Below are 25,637 nucleotides of genomic sequence, written 5' to 3' on the forward strand. Positions count from 1 at the left end.
CCACATTGAGCCAAAAACATGTTTTCTGTCACCTTTTAGTTATTAAGGTCAGCATTTATTTAATGTAAAACCAGGCCACTGTGAGCCTCAAAGAAGATTTTTGTCACCTTTTAGATCTTAAGATCAGCATTTATTTCATGTAAAAGCAGGCTACTGTGAGCCTCAAAGAACATTTTGTCACTTTTTAGTTATAAAGGTCAGCAATTGTTTCTTTGTAAAACTTGGCCACTTTGAGACATAAATATGATGTCTGTAACATTTTAAAGCTATTAAGATCAGCATTTATGTATGTAGAAAGGACTCTTGACGTCTCTGATGGACTTTTTTCTATTCAATTGTGTTAGTTATTAAGATTAGCATGTATTCTAAGTACAAGGCCACCTGGAGCCATTTAGTTCTTGATCGTCCTGTTACGTTTCTTGTGTAATAATAGCACAATACTGCATATACAATGCCACTGAGAGCCACAGTATAATGTTATGAACCAATCATGTTCTGTGTAATGTTAGGTTATTCTGTGTCTAATTGGCAGTCTGATGCCACACTTATTAATGGTATCTTATTCAGAGTTCACCTCAAATTTTGACTATTCATTCTGATGTTAAGATTTGTTAACAGAGCTATGAGTAATTTGATGTTTTGCATTTATGTTGGATTAATGAAGTTAGATAATACTTGCTTTTTTAATCGCATTGTTTGTGAATCAGTTGTGAGTAATGTAACTTCAATTGTCGGATGTTTTTGAAAAGCTAAACTTAACTTGCATTATAATTTTGCTAAAAAAACTGTGAGTTAGTAATTCAACGTAATCAGGATCACCTCCCAGTCCAGGTCATATATTTTTCAAAGAAGTTGGATTTATTTATATGTTCTCGTTTATCAGCCAAAAGAGTCAAGTGCATTTTAAGTATTATACTGCTGAGCCTGTAGTTAGCGTATGCATATTTTTTATGAGAGACCATAATATATCGCGTTACTCCGTTGCTGCTTTAGAGGTAAGACAATTTAATTTATTTGTTTTGAACAGAGCCAGATGATTCAGTGCCTAAGGGCTGAATGTATTTTGCAGTGACTATATTTAGTTATTGGTATTGGGAGTTGCATTGCCCAACGGATTCTGTAAAGGTTTTGCTAACAATAACACAGAGTAAGCACATCACTTGCACTTTCAACACGCAACACGACAATTCCAGTTTTGTATCCATTCCACAGTTCAGACATTAATTTAATGTATTCGTAAAGTTTATTATTTAATTTTTTTAAAAAGAACTTTACGTTTAGAACGTTACAGTACTTAGGAAAACATAGAAATACCAGCACAGACCGTTGCTAACAATAACGAAACTAAGACGAGAGTTTAACAGGCTGAGTATTTTTAAAGTGAATTTAGAGTAATGGGATGTAGGAACCGTCTTTTACATACGGTAATCAGGAGCAATAACTCCAGTAACACGTGAACATTTCTTCGTAATTGCAACGAGATTATCACGAAAACGTCAAAACATCACTTACTTACTCTTCCGCCCTGTTTGTGTCTGTTGCAGCAACTGAGTAAATATCACATTACTGACGCATTTCGAAGGCCTTGATTCACGAGTTGGTTTGATCAAACCCATGTTACAGAGATGCTTTTAAGTGGCGTCGAGTTACGGACAATAGCAGCATCTGAACTAATAGGACACAAGGACGCAAACCAATAATACACAATGACGCACGTCTCCAGCCCTCTAGCAGGCTGGCAGATATTACCCCAGCTGTGGCAAACCCTTATAGATGGTGTCCCCTTAATCCTCACTAGTAGTAGCGTTGTCGCGACCCTGGCGAATCCACGATGGTAAACTGCTTCTGTAGTTGCTTCGCTCTTCAGCTTCTTCTGCTTAACAGTTATGCAAAGGTAAGGGACAAGAGGACCTTCTGTCTTCGAATCATGGGAACATTCCAGACGTCGTAAGCCCAGAAACCAAGTATTATAAAATTTTGAAAGTATCATACGACATAGTACTCTCTACAGTATAATACAAATTATAAAAATGGATCTACATAAGCGTGTATACATGTGTATATGTTGTATGTATGTATGTTCTACATCGCATCCTAAACCACTGGACCGATTTCAACCAAACTTGGTACACATATCACTTACTATCTGGAAAGAATCATGGTGGGTGTGCGAACCGCTTACCTATTAAAGGGGTGGAGTTGATGGTGGAGAAGCAGTGTAGCCCACGAGGCGCGAATACCCATACTTTATTCATCCAGTACTTAGCGACTGGCAACAAACTTTATACATAATTTCAAACCCTTACGTAACATTCCCCCCCCCCCCCCCCCCCCCATGAACCATGGACCTTGCCGTTGGTGGGGAGGCTTGCGTGCCTCAGCGATACAGATGGCTGTACCGTAGGTGCAACCACAACACAGGGGTATCTGTTGAGAGGCCAGACAAACGTGTGGTTCCTGAAGAGGGGCAGCAGCCTTTTCAGTAATTGCAGGGGCAACATTCTGGATGATTGACTGATCTGGCCTTGTGACACTAACCAAAACGGCCTTGCTGTGCTGGTACTGCGAACGGCTGAAAGCAAGGGGAAACTACAGCCGTAATTTTTCCCGAGGCCATGCAGCTTTACTGTATTGTTAAATGAACTATCAGTTTAATAAGTCACAGCTGCAAAAGACTAACACGAACTCTTACAGACGAATGGAAAAACTAGTAGAAGCCGACCTCGGGGAAGATCAGTTTGGATTCCGTGGAAATATTGGAACACGTGAGGAAATATTGACCTTACGACTTATCTTAGAAGAAAGATAAAGGAAAGGCAAACCTACGTTTCTAGCATTCGTAGACTTAGAGAAAGCTTTTGACAATGTTGACTGGAATACTCTCTTTCAAATTCTAAAGGTGGCAGGGGTAAAATACAGGGAGAGAAAGGCTATTTACAATTTGTACAGAAACCAAATGGTAGTTATAAGAGTCGAGGGGCATGAAAGGAAAGCAGTGATTGGGAAGGGAGTGAGACAGGGTTGTAGCCTTTCCCCAATGTTATTCAATCTGTACATTGAGCAAGCAGTAAAGGAAACAAAAGAAAAATTCGGAGTAGGTATTAAAATCTATGGAGAAGAAATAAAAACTTTGAGGTTCGCCGATGGCATTGTAATTCTGTCAGAGACAGCAAAGGACTTGGAAGAGCAGTTGAACGGAATGGACAGTGTCTTGAAAGGAGGATATAAGATGAACATCAACAAAAGCAAAACGAGGATAATGGAATGCAGTCGAATTAAGTCGGGTGATGCTGAGGGAATAAGATTAGGAAATGAGAAACTTAAAGTAGTAAATGAGTTTTGCTACTTGGGGAGCAAAATAACTGATGATGGTCGAAGTAGAGAAAATATAAAATGCAGACTGGTAATGGCAAGGAAAGTGTTTCTGAAGAAGAGAAATTTGTTAACATCGAGTATAGATTTAAGTGTCAGGAAGTCGTTTCTGAAAGTATTTGTATGGAGTGTAGCCATGCATGGAAGTGAAACATGGACGATAACTAGTTTGGACAAGAAGAGAACAGAAGCTTTCGAAATGTGGTGCTACAGAAGAATGCTGAAGATTAGATGGTTAGATCACATAACTAATGAGGAGGTATTGAGTAGAATTGGGGAGAAGAGGAGCTTGTGGCACAACTTGACAAAAAGAGGGGACCGGTTGGTAGGACATGTTCTGAGGCATCAAGAGATCACAAATTTAGCATTGGAGGGCAGCATGGAGGGAAAAAATCGTAGAGGGAGACCAAGAGATGTATACACTAAGCAGATTCAGAAGGATGTAGGTTGCAGTAGGTACTGGGAGGTGAAGAAGCTTGCACGGGATAGGGTAGCATGGAGAGCTGCATCAAACCAGTCTCAGGACTGAAGACCACAGTAACAACAACGTAACATTTTCTCGCTGACACCTTCCACAAAATGGTGAAAGGAAAACAGGTAATCGCTTACTACATTTTCGTTGTTCATGCACTTAAACTGCCGCGTGATGCTCGGCGTTCTAATTTATTACTCCTTTACTTGTATTGTATGGTACGTTAACCGGGAACCTAGAAACGACGGAGAGGCTCCGTCCCTGCCGCAGCCTTTGTGGTCCACAACCCCACGATGACTACTGCAGTCCACTTCACCCCTCCGCCGCCCCACACCGATCCCAGGGTTCGGCCCCCGTTGGACCCCCCCCCCCCCCCCCCCCCAGGTAACGTCTCACACCAGACGAGTGTAACCCCTATGTTTGCGTGGTAGAGTAATGGTGGTGTACGCGTACGTGGAGAACTTGTTTGCGCAGCAATCGCCGACATAGTGTAACTGAGGCGGAATAAGGGGAACCAGCCCGCATTCGCCGAGGCAGATGGAAACCCGCCTAAAAACCATCCACAGACTAGCCGGTTCACCGGACCTCGACACAAATTCGCCGGCCGGATTCGTGCCAAGAACCAGGCGCTCCTTACCGTCCGGAAAGCGGTGCGTTAGACCGCACTGCCAACCGGGCGGGCCTACTTCTTTACTACTCTTTGTATTCGCGACACCTTTTGCAGACAGTATGTAGGTATACCACTGAATATACCAGCAAAATTACATCATTGTATGACATATAATTCAGGAAATACGACGCCACAGACATGAGCTGCGTGAAAATGAAACTCCAGGGCGAAATTCGCTAGAGATACAGATGAAATATGTGGACAAATGCGTATAAAATATTTTAAATGAATGTGAAATATATTTGACTTGTGTGTATAGAGAGATAGAGGAGGGTGACGAGTGGCTGGACAGACAGAGAGAGGGAAGGAGGAGATGGACACAGATGGTGGGAGGAGGAGAGGAGATGGACTGAGAAAGGAAAGAGGAGGATGTGGACAGAAGGGGAAGGAGCAGATGGACAGAGAGAGGTGGACCGAGGGAGTGAGAAGGAGGAGATGTACAGGGTAGAAGGGCAGGGTGGTAGAAGGAGACGGACTAACAGAAGATTAGAGTGAATACATAAATGGGCAGCGCCAGTACGCAGCTAGTAAATTTAATAAAATTCAGTAGACACTTTTTTGTTATTGTTTCTTTATAGTAACTGCGTCAGATGTAAACATGGTAAAGAGGAACTGCGCACACAAAAATAAAATGAAGGAGACGTAGAAGAAGAAGAGAAGGAGATGATGATGATGTATAAGAAGAAGAACAACAACAGTAATTATTATTATTATTATAACAGCTCTCTACATTATGAATCCTGTTACGTAATAACGATAATCCAACATTAATTTGAATTTCCGCATTTTGTGATTCTGGTTTGATAAAGGAGCTTCTGGCCCAACACTCTCTTCATTTTGGATGAATTCCTTCTATTGCAGCCGGTCGGTGTGGCCGTGCGGTTCTAGGCGCTTCAGTCTGGAACCGCGTGACCGCTACGGTCGCAGGTTCGAATCCTGCCTCGGGCATGGATGTGTGTGATGTCCTTAGGTTAGTTAGGTTTAAGTAGTTCTAAGTTCTAGGGGACTGATGACCACAGATGTTAAGTCCCATAGTGCTTAGAGCCATTTGAACCATTTTGAACCTTCTGTTGCAGAAAAGCAGTTTTGTACAATTTAAAATTTAAATTCATGCAACTAAGAACAGAAGTACTCTCATTTCTCGAATGGCCAACAAATAGCGGATCGGTACACGTAACACCAGTCTCTCCAGTAGACTCTAGAATAACTCGATTCGTCATCAGAACTTTTAAAATTGTGTAGGGGATGGTAAAATCTATTTGCGCATCGGAATAAACGTGATTATTGTTTAGCAGCTGCAAGGCTACTACGAGAATTTTGCAGGTCGTATCATGATATGCTGGAATTACAACGTACGATTCTCTCTGCAGTTATTTATACACTCCTGGAAATGGAAAAAAGAACACACTGACACCGGTGTGTCAGACCCACCATACTTGCTCCGGACACTGCGAGAGGGCTGTACAAGCAATGATCACACGCACGGCACAGCGGACACACCAGGAACCGCGGTGTTGGCCGTCGAATGGCGCTAGCTGCGCAGCATTTGTGCACCGCCGCCGTCAGTGTCAGCCAGTTTGCCGTGGCATACGGAGCTCCATCGCAGTCTTTAACACTGGTAGCATGCCGCGACAGCGTGGACGTGAACCGTATGTGCAGTTGACGGACTTGGAGCGAGGGCGTATAGTGGGCATGCGGGAGGCCGGGTGGACGTACCGCCGAATTGCTCAACACGTGGGGCGTGAGGTCTCCACAGCACATCGATGTTGTCGCCAGTGGTCGGCGGAAGGTGCACGTGCCCGTCGACCTGGGACCGGACCGCAGCGACGCACGGATGCACGCCAAGACCGTAGGATCCTACGCAGTGCCGTAGGGGACCGCACCGCCACTTCCCAGCAAATTAGGGACACTGTTGCTCCTGGGGTATCGGCGAGGACCATTCGCAACCGTCTCCATGAAGCTGGGCTACGGTCCCGCACACCGTTAGGCCGTCTTCCGCTCACGCCCCAACATCGTGCAGCCCGCCTCCAGTGGTGTCGCGACAGGCGTGAATGGAGGGAGGAATGGAGACGTGTCGTCTTCAGCGATGAGAGTCGCTTCTGCCTTGGTGCCAATGATGGTCGTATGCGTGTTTGGCGCCGTGCAGGTGAGCGCCACAATCAGGACTGCATACGACCGAGGCACACAGGGCCAACACCCGGCATCATGGTGTGGGGAGCGATCTCCTACACTGGCCGTACACCACTGGTGATCGTCGAGGGGACACTGAATAGTGCACGGTACATCCAAACCGTCATCGAACCCATCGTTCTACCATTCCTAGACCGGCAAGGGAACTTGCTGTTCCAACAGGACAATGCACGTCCGCATGTATCCCGTGCCACCCAACGTGCTCTAGAAGGTGTAAGTCAACTACCCTGGCCAGCAAGATCTCCGGATCTGTCCCCCATTGAGCATGTTTGGGACTGGATGAAGCGTCGTCTCACGCGGTCTGCACGTCCAGCACGAACGCTGGTCCAACTGAGGCGCCAGGTGGAAATGGCATTGCAAGCCGTTCCACAGGACTACATCCAGCATCTCTACGATCGTCTCCATGGGAGAATAGCAGCCTGCATTGCTGCGAAAGGTGGATATACACTGTACTAGTGCCGACATTGTGCATGCTCTGTTGCCTGTGTCTATGTGCCTGTGGTTCTGTCAGTGTGATCATGTGATGTATCTGACCCCAGGAATGTGTCAATAGAGTTTCCCCTTCCTGGGACAATGAATTCACGGTGTTCTTATTTCAATTTCCAGGAGTGTACATAGACTTTTACTTTCGAGTCTTTCTGCAGTTCGTTATGCATAGACTTTGTAGTGCAGTGAATGTGCAACCGAAAGGTAACAGTTAGGCCACGTTTCTAGGACATCAATAATGTAAAGAAGTTACGTTGCAACAGACGATCAAATGATTGTACTAGTGTTGATTATGGCAGTTTTCTGAAATGGTAATGCTATCTCTCTATGCCCTACAACTTTCTATCGCTATTTTAGGAAGCCAATGAAGTGTTTTTGTTGCGAGAGTTTGTATAATGTATCCATCCGTGTAGATGGCCAGCCAAAGGAAGGCTAATCTGAAGACTTTTCGGGCTTTAACAATGGCAGAACATTGGAGAATGTTTACTATGTATCCGCGACTGCCATAATACTGCATTAAGGGTATCAAGAGCAATAGTGTCTAAGTTGAAAGCACCGTATACGATTCGCGGTTAGACATCATCTGAGATACCAATTTACAGTAACAAGGATCATGGTGTCTTGTAACAGGAGTTTCATTCACAATATCGCTAGGTGATTCGTTACAGGTGACATTAGGGTATAGATCGAAATGAGCTGCACAGATAGAACATTAAGTTATCACCATCAATGGGGTGAATCAGTTTTGATCCATGGGTTGATGGTAGGAAGATAGTGACTGGAAGATAGTAATATCGTTCGAAGCTCATCTTTCAGTAGCTTCTTACAGGAGAACGTTCTTAGGGTGGGCATACACCCAAAAAATCTGAATAATGCCTCCTACCACTGGACATATAAAGGGTTTCTTTGATGCTCGATGTATCGATGATCACATAATTACCTCTCAATGTTAAACAATGATTGAGGATCTGTGAGGCTGTAGACGAAAGAACGTATATTATAGTAAATAATTTACTTCGTATAACGTCCTTCTACTGTGATAACAGCGCCTCGATTGACAACTACAACTATGTTCAAACGTGGTTTAGCGAGTAGAAAGATAAACTTATCAATATTTAGCGTCATCTGCAAACCTCTTCATGGAGAATTTTGAGGATATTGCTTTAGATACGGCGCCATTAAAGCCTAGTTGTTTCTTCCGATACGCTGACGACACGTTCGTCATTTGGTCCCACGGACATCAGAAACTTGACAAGTTCTTGGAACTCCTTGGCAGCATTAACAGAAACATCCAGTTCAACATGGAGGCAGAAAAACACAGTGGATTGTCCTTCCTCGAGAACTCTGTCCGCCGCAAACGAAATGGATGCCTCGGCCACAGCGTCTATAGAAAACCCTCCCACACCGATCTGGACTTGCACGCCATCAGCCATCATTTACTCGGCACAGAAGCGCACTGTTTTACAAACACCGATGCGTCGAGTAAGAATGATGTCAGACACAGATAACCTACCCCATGAGCTGAACCACTTAAGCAAGGTCTTCAGGAACAACGGCGCTAACGTTCGTTAATTAATCAACGGTAGTAGAGAAGAGCTCAAAAGAATGATAGGCTCGTACTGTAAAATTGAGAATACATGGTCCTGAGCAAGTCAGAGACAGATGGGGACCCGCTCACGGTGGACAGTCTCTGATTCAAAAGGTCAAATACTTTCAAATATCTTGGTAGTCTGTGCAGTGATCAGAACCACTGTGAAATTGAAATGAATGCAAGAATCGTCGGAGCAACAGAGCATACTTTAGCCTTCAGGATGTGCTGAAGAAAAGATCTCTGTCAAGAAGTTTTAAAATCAGCTTGTACCAACGTATGATTATGACAGTGGTTATGTACAGTTGTGAAAGCGTCACCTTTAGGAGAACAGACGAAGAGATACTACTTGTTTTCGAACGAAAAATCCTCAGAAAAATATATGGTCCTCTGATAGATTCACAAACAGGGGAAAGGAGAATTCGAAAAAAACCAAGAATTAAAAGAGCTTTACGCACAGCCTGACATTACAAAAAGAACAAGAAGAATAAGGTTGACCTGGCTGGACATGTAGCAAGGGTCCCATGATGTGTTTCTGGGAGCTGTAGCTGGAAGGGGATACCGAGGACGACCGCGGACAAGATGGAAGGGCAATATTGACAAGGACACCGAGGACATGGGACTAGGAACCGGCGAGTGGTGGCAGGAGGCCCGCAATCGGCAACGATGGAGAAGGAGTGTGGAGCAAGCATATGGTCACTAAGGCCCAAACCACGGATAAGTAAGTAAGTAGGTAAGATTTCAAACAAGAATCACATTAAGACCACCGAGGAGGAGCAGGAAAAGAAACCTGCTTTCTTGCAGTTCTGTGGTTCCATGCCGTGCAAGATAAGCCTTCCGCTGAAAAGACACAAGATCAAATCGAGCTTCAGGCCTCCGACAAAAATCTGTCAATTACTGAACCAGTTAAGGATGCAGCAAGTCTCAGAACACCTGGGGTCTACAAGATCCCCTGCGAGTGTGGGCAGTCTTATGTCACACAAACAGTACGCACTGTGGAACAACGCAGGAAGGAGCATGAGAGGTTTTATCTCCTACGTTACCCAGAGAAATCGGCTTTATCTGAGCATGGTTTAGAAAACGGACACCGGATAAAGTTTGACGAAACATCCGTCATGGCTCGCACTAACGGCTTCCGGGATTGTGTAATTAAAGAAGTCATTGAAATAAATATCACGCGCGGCCCGCAGCTCAGTACGGTATAGGACCAGCGATGGCACGGTTGCAGCGGGCACATCGAACGCAGAGTGAATGCGCGCCCATATATGGCGATACCGAGAGCACCAGTGACGTCACAGGCGGTAGCTAGTGCGTGTAAGAGGCGTACTAGGAGACCACTGGCAATCATACCACTTGACAATGGCTAAGGAGTGTTTGGCTGAAAGCTCATGTAATTTTAATCTCTTGACGCGGCTAGAAATCCGAGACCTTTTTTTTCACGTGGTGAACTATACAACAAACAGTTCAGAAGTTCTTCAGAAAAACTTTCAAGAGTTTTAAGTATCTCTTAGAGGACGAATGCACACTGTGTAGTTGTCTGAATGTTGCACAAGTCTACAGTTGTCTGATTTATTAAAACGTTTTCGTTATCTTGATAACCATCTCTACATGTGTGCAGACATATAAGCTGCGTGAGATTAGTGGCATCTGGTACTCTCGAATCTTCAAGGAATATGACCTGGACAAAATCGCTAGTGCCTGTTACAGAAAATGGACTCTGTCCACAGACTGCGTGTCATATCATCATCCTAATCCTTGCAGCGGATTTTGGCTCCAGTATCTGGATCCATAGGGTAAATCGGTGAAAATCGAGAATATACTGCAGCAAGGAGTGCTTCAATGGCTTATTGGGGCTTACAATCAATTGCAGGTGTAGTTATACTAGCATATCTGACAGTACAATCGCCGGCCGGAGTGGCCGTGCGATTCTAAGCGCTACAGTCTGCAGCCGAGCGACCGCTACGGTCGCAGGTTCGAATCCCGCCTCAGGCATGGATGTGTGTGATGTCCTTAGGTTAGTTAGGTTTAATTAGTTCTAAGTTCTAGGCGACTGATGACTTCAGAAGTTAAGTCGCATAGTGCTCAGAGCCATTTTTGAACAGTACAATTAACACATTTCAGACGTGCTGTCTCTATAAGAGTGAAGAGTCGACAGAAACAAGGAACTAAGGAACTGAGTTCACTGTTGGGAGCCTTTTCGGATACTTCATCATGTCTTCCTTCCGGCAAGGATTGAAGTACCTAGCGCTAAGTAGAATAATTAGCTTTTTTATGGGGCGTGCTCCTAACCCCATATTTCCATACAAACTCTAGCTGAAATAGTCTAAATTATACTAAGTCTGTAGTACACTACTGGCCATTAAAATTGCTACACCAAGAAGAAATGCAGATGATAAACGGGTATTCATTGGACAAATATATTATACTAGAACTGACATGTGATTACATTTTCACGCAATTTGGGTGCATAGATCCTGAGAAATCAGTACCCAGAACAACCACCTCTGACCGTAATAACGGCCTTGATACGCCTGGGCATTGAGTCAGAGCTTGGATGGCGTGTACAGGTACAGCTGCCCATGCAGCTTCAACACGGTACCACAGTTCATCAAGAGTAGTGACTGGCGTATTGTGAGGAGCCAGTTGCTCGGCCACCATTGACCAGACGTTTTCAATTGGTGAGAGACCTGGAGAATGTGCTGGCCAGGGCAGCAGTCGAACATTTTCTGTATCCAGAAAGGCCTGTACAGGACCTGCAACATGTGGTCGTGCATTATCCTGCTGAAATGTAGGGTTTCGCAGGGATCGAATGAAGGCTAGAGCCACAGGTCGTAACACATCTTAAATGTAACGTCCACTGATCAAAGTGCCGTCAATGCGAACAAGAGGTGACCGAGACGTGTAACCAATGGCACCCCATACCATCACGCCGGGTGAAACACCAGTATGGCTATGACGAATACACGCTCCCAATGTGCGTTCACCGCGATGTCGCCAAACACGGATGCGACCATCATGATGCTGTAAACAGAACCTGGATTCATCCGAAAAAATGACGTTTTGCCATTCGGGCACCCAGGTTCGTCGTTGAGTACACCATCGTAGGCGCTCCTGTCTGTGATGCAGCGTCAAGGGTAACCGCAGCCATGGTCTCCGAGCTGACAGTCCATGCTGCTGCAAACGTCGTCGAACTGTTCGTGCAGATGGTTGTTGTCTTTCAAACGTCCCCATCTGTTGACTCAGGGTTCGAGACGTGGCTTCACGATCCGTTGCAGCCATGCAGATAAGATGCCTGTCATCTCGACTGCCAGTGATACGAGGCCGTTGGGATCCAGCACGGCGTTCCGTATTACCCTTCTGAATCCATCGATTCCATATGCTGCTAACAGTCATTGGCTCTCGACCAAAGCGAGCAGCAATGTCGCGGTACGATAAACCGCAATCGCGATAGGCTACAATCCGACCTTTGTCAAAGTCGAAACGTGATGGTACGTATTTCTCCTCCTTACACTAAGCATCACAATAACGTTTCACCAGGCAACGCCGGTCAACTGCTGTTTGTGTATGAGAAATGGGTTGGAAACTTTCCGCATGTCAGTACGTTGTATATGTCGCCACCGGCGCCAGCCTTGTGTGAATGCTCTGAAAAGCCTATTATTTGCATATCACAGCATCTTCTTCCTGTCTGTTAAATTTCGCGTCTGTAGCACGTCATCCTCGTGATGTAGCAATTTTAATGGCCAGTAGTGTATTTATCTTCAGCAGTCGACATATTAGTGGTGTGAAGTAAAATATAAAATTCGTCGAGATAATGTCTACAACTGTCTGTTAAAGAAGACATCATCTGAACTAGTGCGTTACGGTTTCATATTTATTGTACAACAAGAAATATAGTTTCCTCATAATTTTAGGTAATTATACTTAGAGGAAAAATGGTATGACAGGCCGTCGGCTCTGCAAGTATGGACGTATTTCACTGAATCAATGTGGATATGATTGGATTCCCTTACACACCAGATGATGGAATGTGTATTCCGTAATCGGTCATGTATGTTAAACGAGTAAAGTACAGCCTGAGGACTACTGTAATCTTTCATGCAATAAAATACATCGCGGCTGCGTGCCTCCGATATACCATCGTCCACAACGACGGGTAGGGCAAGTTTGATTGTATGACTTACATATATACAAATCTGAAAGGAAAAAGTCAAAAAGAAGAATAATTTTTAATTACGATGAAATGAATACCTTTAGCTGCATACAGGCGTTGATATAAGTCAATGGGAACAGTTGAAAATTTGTGAACTCGAATCTGGGAACTCTTGCTTACATGGCAGACGCTCTATCCATTTTTCTTTTTTCCTTCCATTTTGTTCGGTATTGTTCGTTGCGTTTGGTCTGGGCGGACGTCTTAGGACATCCGTTCAAGTTGATCGTTGTTCCCTTTACTCAGTTTTTTTTATTACAGAGGGCTAGCGCCTCTCTGACGAAACACTCTGAACTACCGTGTCGGCAACACAGAGGATAGTGCGACTGCTGGGACTTATCTCTGGCACGCCTCCCGTGAGATCCACATTCGCAACTTATTGTCCAGCACTATATTCATAGTGCCCCTGCCCATCATACTCACTAGTCGCGGCTTTACTGAATATTGTCTATACATACAGCTAGATTCATATTCCGCAAGCCACCGCATGATGCAAGGCGGAGTTCAAATGGCTCTGAGTACTATGGGACTTAACATCTGAGGTCGTCAGTCCCCTATAACTTAGAACTACTTAAACCTAACTAACCTAAGGACATCACACACATCCATGCCCGAGGCAGGACTCGAACCTGCAACCGTAGCAGTCGCGCGGTTCCGGACTGAAGCGCCTAGAACCGCTCGGCCACCGAGGCCGGCTGCAAGGCGGAGTGTTCCTTGCACCGATGTCAGGCATTTCCTTTCCTATTCCACACACAAATGGAGCGAGTGAAAAAGTGTCCACGTGTCTCCGTGCGAGCCCTAATTTCTCTTCTTCATAGTCCTTACGCGAAATGAGCGTCAGCGGCAGTAGAATCATTCTGCAGTGAGCCTCAAACTCCGGTTCCCTAAATTTTCTCAGTAGTGCCTCGCGACAAGAACGTTGTATTCCCTCCAGAGATTACCATTGAGTTCACGAAACATTTAATCTCCGTAATATTTGCGTTCTGATCGAATGTACCGGTAAAAGATCTAGTAGCATCCGTCAGAACTGCTCCTGTGTCTTCCTTTCATCCGACCTGGTGTAGATCTGAAACATTCGAGCAGGACTCAGGACTGGATCACACTAGTGTTGTAAACGCGGTCTCCTTTGTGGATGCGCTACAATTTCCTAAAGTTCTCCCAGTAAAACGAAGTCGATCATTCTTCTTTCCTACTACTGTCCTTACGTGCTCGTTCCATTTCATATCGCTTTGCAATCTTGTGCCTATAGTTCAGCCGTCGTATGTTGATCTCTGACCATTGCAGTGGGATGGGCCAACGATGGTGATTTTGTAAACGTCTCGGTGGAAACGCCTGTGTGTTATCCCAGCTCTGTAGACGAGTGCTGGTCACAGGGTGCCAAACTTCAAGCGGGTCGAGTGTGCGGGCCATGGGCGGGACAAGGCTCCGCCCGTAACATCTTCGTTCGTTCCTTCCAGAAAGTACTCGGTACAGCGCTGCATTTCATTTAGTATTCTGGTGCGACATTTTTCGCTCGGCACAACTATCTTGGTTAAATTTTTATACATCGGTATCGCACTTTCAGGCATTTTAGCACAACAAACCGAGAAGAAAAGGACCTCTCTTGGATAGATCTTTAATGCGCTGTAGCACTGAAGCTCCATATTTGAGGAATAGGCAAGTGTAAATACGAAGTCCACCAAATATGGCACGATAGGTTCGGGAACTGTGAAATCGAGATTGTACTGTACGATGTGCTTTTGTTACGCAGTCTGAGCATAGGGCACGTTACCTAATTAGCCAGTTACATTGAGCGTAGCAGACGTGATCTGTTCACACACAAATTAAAATATATAGAGTACAGAAATACACTCCTGGAAATTGAAATAAGAACACCGTGAATTCATTGTCCCAGGAAGGGGAAACTTTATTGACACATTCCTGGGGTCAGATACATCACATGATCACACTGACAGAACCACAGGCACATAGACACAGGCAACAGAGCATGCACAATGTCGGCACTAGTACAGTGTATATCCACCTTTCGCAGCAATGCAGGCTGCTATTCTCCCATGGAGACGATCGTAGAGATGCTGGATGTAGTCCTGTGGAACGGCTTGCAATGCCATTTCCACCTGGCGCCTCAGTTGGACCAGCGTTCGTGCTGGACGTGCAGACCGCGTGAGACGACGCTTCATCCAGTCCCAAACATGCTCAATGGGGGACAGATCCGGAGATCTTGCTGGCCAGGGTAGTTGACTTACACCTTCTAGAGCACGTTGGGTGGCACGGGATACATGCGGACGTGCATTGTCCTGTTGGAACAGCAAGTTCCCTTGCCGGTCTAGGAATGGTAGAACGATGGGTTCGATGACGGTTTGGATGTACCGTGCACTATTCAGTGTCCCCTCGACGATCACCAGTGGTGTACGGCCAGTGTAGGAGATCGCTCCCCACACCATGATGCCGGGTGTTGGCCCTGTGTGCCTCGGTCGTATGCAGTCCTGATTGTGGCGCTCACCTGCACGGCGCCAAACACGCATACGACCATCACTGGCACCAAGGCAGAAGCGACTCTCATCGCTGAAGACGACACGTCTCCATTCGTCCCTCCATTCACGCCTGTCGCGACACCACTGGAGGCGGGCTGCACGATGTTGGGGCGTGAGCGGAAGACGGCCTAACGGTGTGCGGGACCGTAGCCCAGCTTCATGGAGACGGTTGCGAATGGTTCTCGCCGATACCCCAGGAGCAACAGTGTCCCTAATTTTCTGGGAAGTGGCGGTGCGGTCCCCTACGGCACTGCGTAGGATCCTACGGTCTTGGCGTGCATCCGTGCGTCGCTGCGGTCCGGTCCCAGGTCGACGGGCACGTGCACCTTCCGCCGACCACTGGCGACAACATCGATGTACTGTGGAGACCTCACGCCCCACGTGTTGAGCAATTCGGCGGTACGTCCACCCGGCCTCCCGCATGCCCACTATACGCCCTCGCTCCAAGTCCGTCAACTGCACATACGGTTCACGTCCACGCTGTCGCGGCATGCTACCAGTGTTAAAGACTGCGATGGAGCTCCGTATGCCACGGCAAACTGGCTGACACTGACGGCGGCGGTGCACAAATGCTGCGCAGCTAGCGCCATTCGACGGCCCAACACCGCGGGTCCTGGTGTGTCCGCTGTGCCGTGCGTGTGATCATTGCTTGTACAGCCCTCTCGCAGTGTCCGGAGCAAGTATGGTGGGTCTGACACACCGGTGTCGATGTGTTCTTTTTTCCATTTCCAGGAGTGTTAGTAGAGCTACGCCTTCATATATAATTTTGGTTCTGCCTTTTTTTAGTCAGGGTTGTGGTTAGACTGGGATTTAAGACGACATTTTAAATTGATGTGAATGAAGCAATCACAGTGCTACTCTTGTTTGAGAGAAATGTATGGCTGTTTTATTCCGAATATGTTGTGGTTTCCGCATCACGATTTCCGATGGTATGGTACGGCTTGGATGCAACAACAAAACTTAATCTTAGAACATTAAAGGGGCGGGCGACATTGTGACATTGTTACTAAACCGTTCTAACTACTCCATATTTTATTCAAAGGAAATCATAATTTACGGTTTATGCATTAGTTAATTACAAGGTCTTCGGTGGTACATCACTAACAAAATAAGTACAAAATGTCCTATTTTACACCCTATACTGACAATTGTACTGCTTAAAATGTTGGCGGGTACCACGAATTGGTGCCAATTGGAATCTTAAATTCTAGGAGGGTTTAGTGATCTAGGATTAAATTGCTCGGAATGAAGCAGTGACTTTTATGGTCTTTGTTGATACAAATACATGGCTATTGTTCTACGAATATATTGCGATATCCAGGTGTGTGGTAAAGCTGTGGCTGGGACATAAGAGCACAGCTTGAATTGGCAGAAAAAATCTGGTTGTGGTGACAGATTGATCTGTAACGTAACCAGAGGTCTAGGTTAGGTTGGAATGCAACAGTTTGGTTGTGAGTCGGCGAAGCCAACGACTGTGACAGCAAAGAACTTGATTGTGGTGACAGATTGATCTGTAGCGTAGTCAGAGATTTAGGTTAGGTTGGAATGCAACAATTTGGTTGTGAGTTGGCGAAGACAACGAATGTGAAATCAAAAATCTGGTTGTGGTGACAGACTGATATGTAGCGTAGTCAGAGGTCTAGGTTAGGTTGGAATGTAACGGTTTTGGTTGTGAGTTTTGGAAGCCAATGAATTCGCAGAAAATCTAGTTGTGGTGACAGACTGGGCTGTGGCGTAGCCATAGGTCTAGGTTAGGTTGGCAATCAACTGTTTGGTTGGGAATTGGCGTAGCGAAATTTGGGAAAAGGAAACACAAGAAAGGCCGTGAAATCGTACGAAACTACGTGTTCGATGAAATTCGGCGAGGGTCGAAGAAATGCTTCTTGAGCCCGTTGTATTTCGGACCAAGGAAGTGCTGTTCAGAATAATAAAAGATCATACCTGGGACGACGAAAGTTTTTAGCACCTTAAAGTGAACCATAGTCTGAACTTCATAGATACGAAAGATCGTTCCGTTCACACACAGAAAGTGGATAGAATGTGGGGACTTCAGATATGCCATCCCACGTTTTGACAGAAAGACCAAACATTTCGCGGCTTACTTAGCTGAGTGTCGGGAACATCGCCAGAAAGAATTATTACCTCACATTTTTTTTGTTGAAGAGGGTAAACTTTACCGGCCCAGCGAAATTGTAATGCAATAATTCTTTCGGAGAATGTTGCAAGCACGACTAACGACGACAGTTCTGTGCCATTCCGGGAAACGGGCGCCTTTAATTTGCCCAACAGTACAGGTATGTTACAACATCACTTTGCTTGGTACTACACATGTTGTACATTACAACGGAATATCGACTGTTTTTCTGTTTCAGTCTTATAATTTTTTCTCGTTTGTAGGTTCATACATTGCAAATATCATGATACGGTTGGTCGATTACATAACGTGTAATGTGCTCTCATTGAGCGTTCTGATTGCCTGGGGAAACCACATGTCCTGTGTCCAGGTTGGGTAATTTCCAAGAATGAATACCTATCGACGTCGCTGGGTCCAAACGATACATATCGCACGTGCGATCGTAAATCGATCATGCAACTCCACTGGCGGGCGTTATGAGTATGTTTACGGTGGTCACTACAGCAATGACAAAAGAAGAGCGTTACAAAAATACTTGCAATTGCAAAGGAGACGACTTATCTTACTCATCGTCGGTGTTGTCGTCATGTTAAAGTCCATTCGATGGTCTGGATGGATAATTTGAAAGAGTCGAACCATGTATTCTTCCAGATACTCTTTCGTTTTCCGCATTGTCCACAATGAAATTGTAACGGTATTTCAGCATCGAAACTGTTCTTACGAAGTTTTACACACTTCGCACCACCACGGTCTACCAAGTCCCTTCTTCCCTCATTGGTAGTGTAGGGAAGCAGCCTACTCACGCTGTAGTAAATTCACATCAGTTTCAATTGTGTGCCAGTCAGTCTGCTGTAACTAGCTCTGACGTCATAAATGTTGCGCAATACCTTAAAAATCAAGCAAATGAACTAAAACTTTTCTAGCATGTTAGGAATAATGCTAAATTAATGTGTGTTAAATATCAGTTCGATAACTTCAGCCATTTCCGAAATTTGGACGTTTTTCTATAAAAATAATTGGCGCAACAGCAAAGAGCTAGAGACTTCAAAATTTATATTTAGATTCAGCTTTCATAATGATTTAATAAAAACTGTACTTTGGATTTCACAGATTAAGATTTTAGTGTAAATTCATGATTTTCTGGTTTTCGTCTCAAAACTGAAGGAAGCAAGATAGATTAAGTAGGCTAAGAATTAAGGCTAGGATGTTTAGATTTAAATAGGTTGGAGGTCCGCTATGACAATGAATATGTGAGAAGTTTCTTTTGAATATCTATAAAATTATAGCGATAGCGGATCTCAAAAGGGACAGTTCAGAGCTCATATTCTGCGTGCAGTGCAATTAAATAAATTCTCTCGCCCAAGTTATTTAAGTTAGCCACGTCAAAATTTTATTATCAATACTTATCTACGTGCTGAATGCATATATAAATTAGGAGCTTCATCGGCCTTCAGCAAGAGAAGCTAGAATTTATTATGTAACTTGAAGTGGTGCGTTACTAGCCCAGCGGCTAGTCGAGGCAGCCGACTTGATCGAGCGTTCCCTCCGCCGTCCGCACCGCGGCTTTATATATAAGAGCACTGTGCGAGGAAACAAGGCCCCAGTTCTCTCCAGACGCTGAATGACACGCCATCTGTGTCGGGAATCGCGTAGCGCCAGTATCAGTGCTACTAACCGCCTCGGGTGCCGTATTATGTTATTCGAGATGCGCGTAACCAGGAAAGCGTTTCAAGTAAAGTGTTAACTTTGGGATGATTTTCATTATCTAGTCTCAGTGTGCGTATTGTCGTATTTTTCACGTGCCGTCGCGGGACAGACATTCTACTACTTATTTAGCGTGGCGTTTGATGAGATATTTCATCAAATTATGGCGAGCATTCATTTCAATATTTAATTCGGACATTTATAGTTGCATCAGCGCAATAGACTCTGAACTGTTCTGTTAGTTAGGTTGTAGGGATACTCGTGTGTGTATTTGTGATTTGGAGAATATACCCAAATATTTTGGAATATTGTTTTGATTAGAAATCCCGGACAATCTCCTAGTTCCTCAGAGCTATAAGCTGCAGCTATAATAATATTTCTCAAAGTGGGCACTAGGAACTCTATTTACAGGCTTCATGTTTTGTCAAATCGCTTTCTGGGAGTCAAGAACGTTAAATAGAGAGCCAGTGTTGAGAACGGCGAAAGACAGCATTAACAATATTCTAATAGCCAGAAGCTGATACAACATTCAAACTTTTATACAACAACAATCTTCTCTCTCACCACGCCGCCCCACAGTAGTACTCCATATTTGCGACAAAACGTCAAACAATTTTCTACGCTGGATAAACATGGAATTAGATTTTTCCATGAGAGAGAATCCGCCGAAGAAACATCAAGAACACCAGAGATCCCACTCACTAACGACATAAATCGTCTGGGTTTCCCTAGCAACTCACAAATAGTTCGCGGAGGTACATAATTTAGAGCAACTACGGGATCAACGGGAAACAGATAAAAATGAGGATCACAAAGAATTGATCACAACGCCCGCCATTCGAGTCTCATTATCGATTTACGATCGTACGTTCGATATGTATCGTTTGTACCCAGCGACTTCGATAGGTAATCGTTCTTGGAAATTACCCAACGTTGTGTAACAAGAGCACGTCGTACAGCGCAATCTCGATTTCACAGATTCCGAAGTTATCGAGCCGTAATTGGTGTGTAGTGACCTATTTCTGACAATCGATCCCTGCAAGTGTACAGTGCTTCATAAACATTCCGTGAGGTGTTAATTTACGTGCAGTGATATAGTTATTCTTTGCCTTAGCCTTTGTTAGCTATTCCGTGCAGTTCATGTCTACACAATTCATTCATGTGTGTAGTGTTAAGTTATTGCTAAATATATGTGGGAATAAAGGAACTGTTTTCTCCAACACCCACAGGTGGAATCGTATTTATACTTGCTTGTTCTGTAAGTATGCACTTTCAATAGTACAATGCATTAAAGATCTCTCCAATAGACGTCCTTTTTTCTAGGTTTATTGTGTTACTGTTCCTGTAAGTGCGATACCGATATATAAAAATTCTACCCTCTCTTCATTTCGGCAGAATCGTGGTGTTAACTCTGTTTACCCTTCGCTACTTGTTCGTGATATGGAGGATGTTCACAGATCCAGTGGATGTCTGCACAAAAAGAGGCATCTAGCGATCCTTCGTCATAAGCCTTTAAAATGAATGACAATGACAGAAGAGAGGGATGAGAATTCTCAATATATATTATGTAGGCGCAAAAGCGACGGTTACTCCAGATTTGCTAGGAAACGATATTACAATATCATGCAGAAAGAATTTGGTGACAGCTGACAGCGAAAGAGTAAAGACTTACAACGATCAACAGATGGGATTCATCGTTCAGTACACCAAGAATCAATTTGTATTAAATATGAAGGCATGCAGCACGTAAAGATGTTGGTGGTGTGAATAGAAAATTTATGATGTCGCGCACATAATTCCATTATAACTTGCAACGGTTTTCGATGAAGGTGAACGGAGAGTATGGAGACTATATACACTCCTGGAAATGGAAAAAAGAACACATTGACACCGGTGTGTCAGACCCACCATACTTGCTCCGGACACTGCGAGAGGGCTGTACAAGCAATGATCACACGCGCGGCACAGCGGACACACCAGGACCCGCGGTGTTGGCCGTCGAATGGCGCTAGCTGCGCAGCATTTGTGCACCGCCGCCGTCAGTGTCAGCCAGTTTGCCGTGGCATACGGAGCTCCATCGCAGTCTTTAACTCTGGTAGCATGCCGCGACAGCGTGGACGTGAACCGTATGTGCAGTTGACGGACTTGGAGCGAGGGCGTATAGTGGGCATGCGGGAGGCCGGGTGGACGTACCGCCGAATTGCTCAACACGTGGGGCGTGAGGTCTCCACAGCACATCGATGTTGTCGCCAGTGGTCGGCGGAAGGTGCACGTGCCCGTCGACCTGGGACCGGACCGCAGCGACGCACGGATGCACGCCAAGACCGTAGGATCCTACGCAGTGCCGTAGGGGACCGCACCGCCACTTCCCAGCAAATTAGGGACACTGTTGCTCCTGGGGTATCGGCGAGGACCATTCGCAACCGTCTCCATGAAGCTGGGCTACGGTCCCGCACCCCAACATCGTGCAGCCCGCCTCCAGTGGTGTCGCGACAGGCGTGAATGGAGGGACGAATGGAGACATGTCGTCTTCAGCGATGAGAGTCGCTTCTGCCTTGGTGCCAGTGATGGTCGTATGCGTGTTTGGCGCCGTGCAGGTGAGCGCCACAATCAGGACTGCATACGACCGAGGCACACAGGGCCAACACTCGGCATCATGGTGTGGGGAGCGATCTCCTACACTGGCCGTACACCACTGGTGATCGTCGAGGGGACACTGAATAGTGCACGGTACATCCAAACCGTCATCGAACCCATCGTTCTACCATTCCTAGACCGGCAAGGGAACTTGCTGTTCCAACAGGACAATGCACGTCCGCATGTATCCCGTGCCACCCAACGTGCTCTAGAAGGTGTAAGTCAACTACCCTGGCCAGCAAGATCTCCGGATCTGTCCCCCATTGAGCATGTTTGGGACTGGATGAAGCGTCGTCTCACGCGGTCTGCACGTCCAGCACGAACGCTGGTCCAACTGAGGCGCCAGGTGGAAATGGCATGGCAAGCCGTTCCACAGGACTACATCCAGCATCTCTACGATCGTCTCCATGGGAGAATAGCAGCCTGCATTGCTGCGAAAGGTGGATATACACTGTACTAGTGCCGACATTGTGCATGCTCTGTTGCCTGTGTCTATGTGCCTGTGGTTCTGTCAGTGTGATCATGTGATGTATCTGACCCCAGGAATGTGTCAATAAAGTTTCCCCTTCCTGGGACAATGAATTCACGGTGTTCTTATTTCAATTTCCAGGAGTGTATAATACTGGAAAGTATGTTAGTTAAGTCAAGGGGCAAGCATGGAACGATTACTGTTGAATTTCTGAAGGAAAAAGGAGTGCGGGAACGGAAATTAGAACATCCGGAATGGACTGCAGATCTCACATTTAAGTGGATTTAAGTGCACACTGTCCACATCGTAAGGCGAGAAAGAACTTATTTCTGATTTACTGAGAATTCACGTAAAAGAAAAATCACGTTGTAGAAGAGGCACATTTTAACAAACACAGTCCAATTCTCTATGTTCACTGCCGTTAAAGAAAAGGCGAAGCTTGGAGAATTCATTGTGGCCTTGAAAGAATTACAAAGATAGGTTCCTAAACATTTTGAGAACATCTTACATCTGTTTTTGAGCTGCTTTCGAGACCATTTATCGTTTCAGTTGAAAGTGTCTCTTTACACGTGCATATGTAACTGACTGATTAGCAAGGCAATTCCCATTTTAATGACAATTCCTTTTACGTTAAAACTGTCCATGTCATCTACGTTTGTTTCCTCAGGTAGAGTTTCCACGTTTCGATAACGATGTTGCAAAAATACTTCAATATTTCGATCGACATACATAAAAGACCTTTTCGATTATGAAACTAAATAAGTCACGATTATGTGGCATCTTGAGCGCGAAAATCTGTGAAATTGTCTGCGTCTGTCCATATGCAGACAGTTTGTAGCAGACAAAAATTATGTCCTCAGCACGCCAAAAATATTTAAATAATACCGAAAATTTGTGTTATTTCTGATCTATGTTACTGAGAAATCTTAAATATAAAACCAAGTCGTATCCAGTGCGAGTGCACTGCCATTTATGTGTGGCGCATTCACAGGTTCCCTTCTTCCTCCTCCTCACACTCAGACACCGTGGCTTGGCGGTGAGGAAAGTGTGCAACGAGGCTGAACACTATGGCACTTGTACCAGGGCACTTCCCGTGAGCCTAAATCTTCACTGCCCTGCTACAGACAGTAACTGTTTTCGCCTGAAGCCATTTGCATTTCATACTTGGAAGCTGGCAACAGTGCTGCGAGCTGTCAGGGATCTTCTTACGCTGTCTTTATTACAGGTTTTAATCGACGTGACTGTGTAAAGCTGCACACTGCTAATACTGCTGCTAATACTGTGTTACAACGTTACACAGTTGTTTTTCCTACTCATCTGCACTGATGTAGATTTTTCTGCCTTTAGAGCACTTTCTCATTCGTCACACGAAATGTAAATTCTGTCCAAGTTATCTTGCACCCTTCTACAGTCACTTAACAAGACCTTCACGTGTACCACAGCATCATCAGCAAACAACCGAAAACTGCTGCTCGCTCTTGTTCGATACTTTTCACTTGGTCTCTCCATTTCTTTTTCTGTTTTTATTTTTTGTGGATGTTTTCTTCTTATGGTCATGAAAGGAAGGTCAGGGTTTAACACCCTATCGGCAATGAGGGCAGCTACATGACCAGATGGGGAAGAATCCCATCCATTGCGTTAAGCGGTTTGGAAAACTGACAAAAATCTAAACAGATTTATTTAGGGAGAGGGCCCGCCTTGAGCAAGATGCAATTTTTATATTTTCTTTTTACTTCCCTGACATGTTTCACTGAAGTTTCAGCATGTTCAGTGGGGTTAATTGTTTGTGTATAGTGGTTTATTTAGGAACTTTAGTAGTCTTCAACCGGTGTTCTTGGTGTTTTCTTGTGAAATAATTTCAGAAGAACCTTTTGGGAACTGTTTTCAGCTTCGTTACTGTGTCATTAGACGTTTGATTCTCTTTCTGTATTAGTCTTTTGTTATATTCACATTTGTTGTTTATTAATACTGTTAATAATAGTAGTTACTTCCCTTGTAGAGTAAGTTTGTGATTATTGTAGTCAGGTTTTTAACATCTTCTTATTGTAGTAGCGGAACTTAGAAAAAGTAAAATTTTACCATGAGTGAGAAGTGTGGGCTTTGCCGTAGGTTCGTGAGTAGTGGATTGCGGTGTGAGACTTGTTCGAAATATTTTCACTGGGGGGAATGCAGTGGGGAAGCCAGTGGGCATTCTGGTGAGATCCTCTCCTGGTACTGCAGGTTATGTAGCAAGAGTAAGTTGATAGAGGAGCAGGAGCGTAAGATCTGTGCCCTTCAGGTGCAGTTGAAAAACGCACAGGAGGAGCTAGATAGGATGAGGAGGGAGAAGGGGGTTGGGGAATGAGAGCTGGCTGTTGGCAAGAGATCTGCTAGGAGAAGAAGATTTTCAGATAGTTTTACTATTGGTGTTTACAATAGATATGACTAACTGTCAGAGTCTAGTGGAGAGGAATCTCTAGTAGCTGTAGATGTAGGAAGTATGCAGCAGACCTCAGTAGTTACTGTGCCTAGAACAGTTGCAAAGTCGAAGAGGAAGAAGAACGTTCTGCTGTTAGGTAGTTCTCATGGCAGAGGTGTAGGCCAGCAGTTGCAGGAAGTGCTGGGGAGTGAGTACCAGGTCACCAGCATTGTGAAGCCTAATGCAGGGTTGGCTCAGGTGACTGTTAACATAGGGGGATTATGTAGGGATTTTACTAAAGAGGATCAGTTAGTGATTGTGGGTGGGGCTGGTAATAGTATTGGTAGGGATGGGGAGTATAACATAGATGGTGACCTGGAAAAGATAGCCACTCAGACTGGCAACACGAATGTGCATTTCGTGGAACTGTTTCAGCGTCACGATCTGCCTCATCTTAATACAGCCGTCAGGCGTAATAACATGAGACTTGGGGGTGCGCTGATGACAGAAAGCATGGGTAACATTTCAGTGGTGTCGGTGGAGTCTATCAGCAGGACGGGTTTCACTAGACATGGCCTGCACCTCAACAGGTATGGGAAGGGGAGGTTGGCAAAGCTTATAGGTAACAGCATAGGTGGGGTTGGTGGGATCACTCATGGGAAAATGCCTGCAGTAGTGGGTGTTAGAGCTGCACCTTTTTTAGATTGAAGTCAGCTGATAGGTATTCCTGCTTAAGGGAAGTCTCTCTAACAAGGGAATCACTTTTGACAAAGCTT

General features: G+C 45.0%; 1 protein-coding gene across 1 annotated transcript in view; it reads left to right on the plus strand.

Moving 5' to 3' along the window:
• The first annotated feature begins 1,760 nt into the window (after window positions 1–1,760).
• The window catches only part of LOC126252034 (juvenile hormone esterase-like), a 126,648-nt gene continuing 102,771 nt past the window's right edge, over window positions 1,761–25,637 (plus strand). The window contains exon 1 of the mRNA XM_049952819.1: window positions 1,761–1,894. Coding sequence (XP_049808776.1) covers window positions 1,832–1,894 — 63 coding nt within the window. The 5' untranslated portion in view covers window positions 1,761–1,831. The remainder of the gene's footprint in view (window positions 1,895–25,637) is intronic.

The sequence above is a fragment of the Schistocerca nitens genome, chromosome 4 (assembly GCF_023898315.1).
Source record: "Schistocerca nitens isolate TAMUIC-IGC-003100 chromosome 4, iqSchNite1.1, whole genome shotgun sequence".
Lineage (NCBI taxonomy): Eukaryota > Metazoa > Arthropoda > Insecta > Orthoptera > Acrididae > Schistocerca > Schistocerca nitens.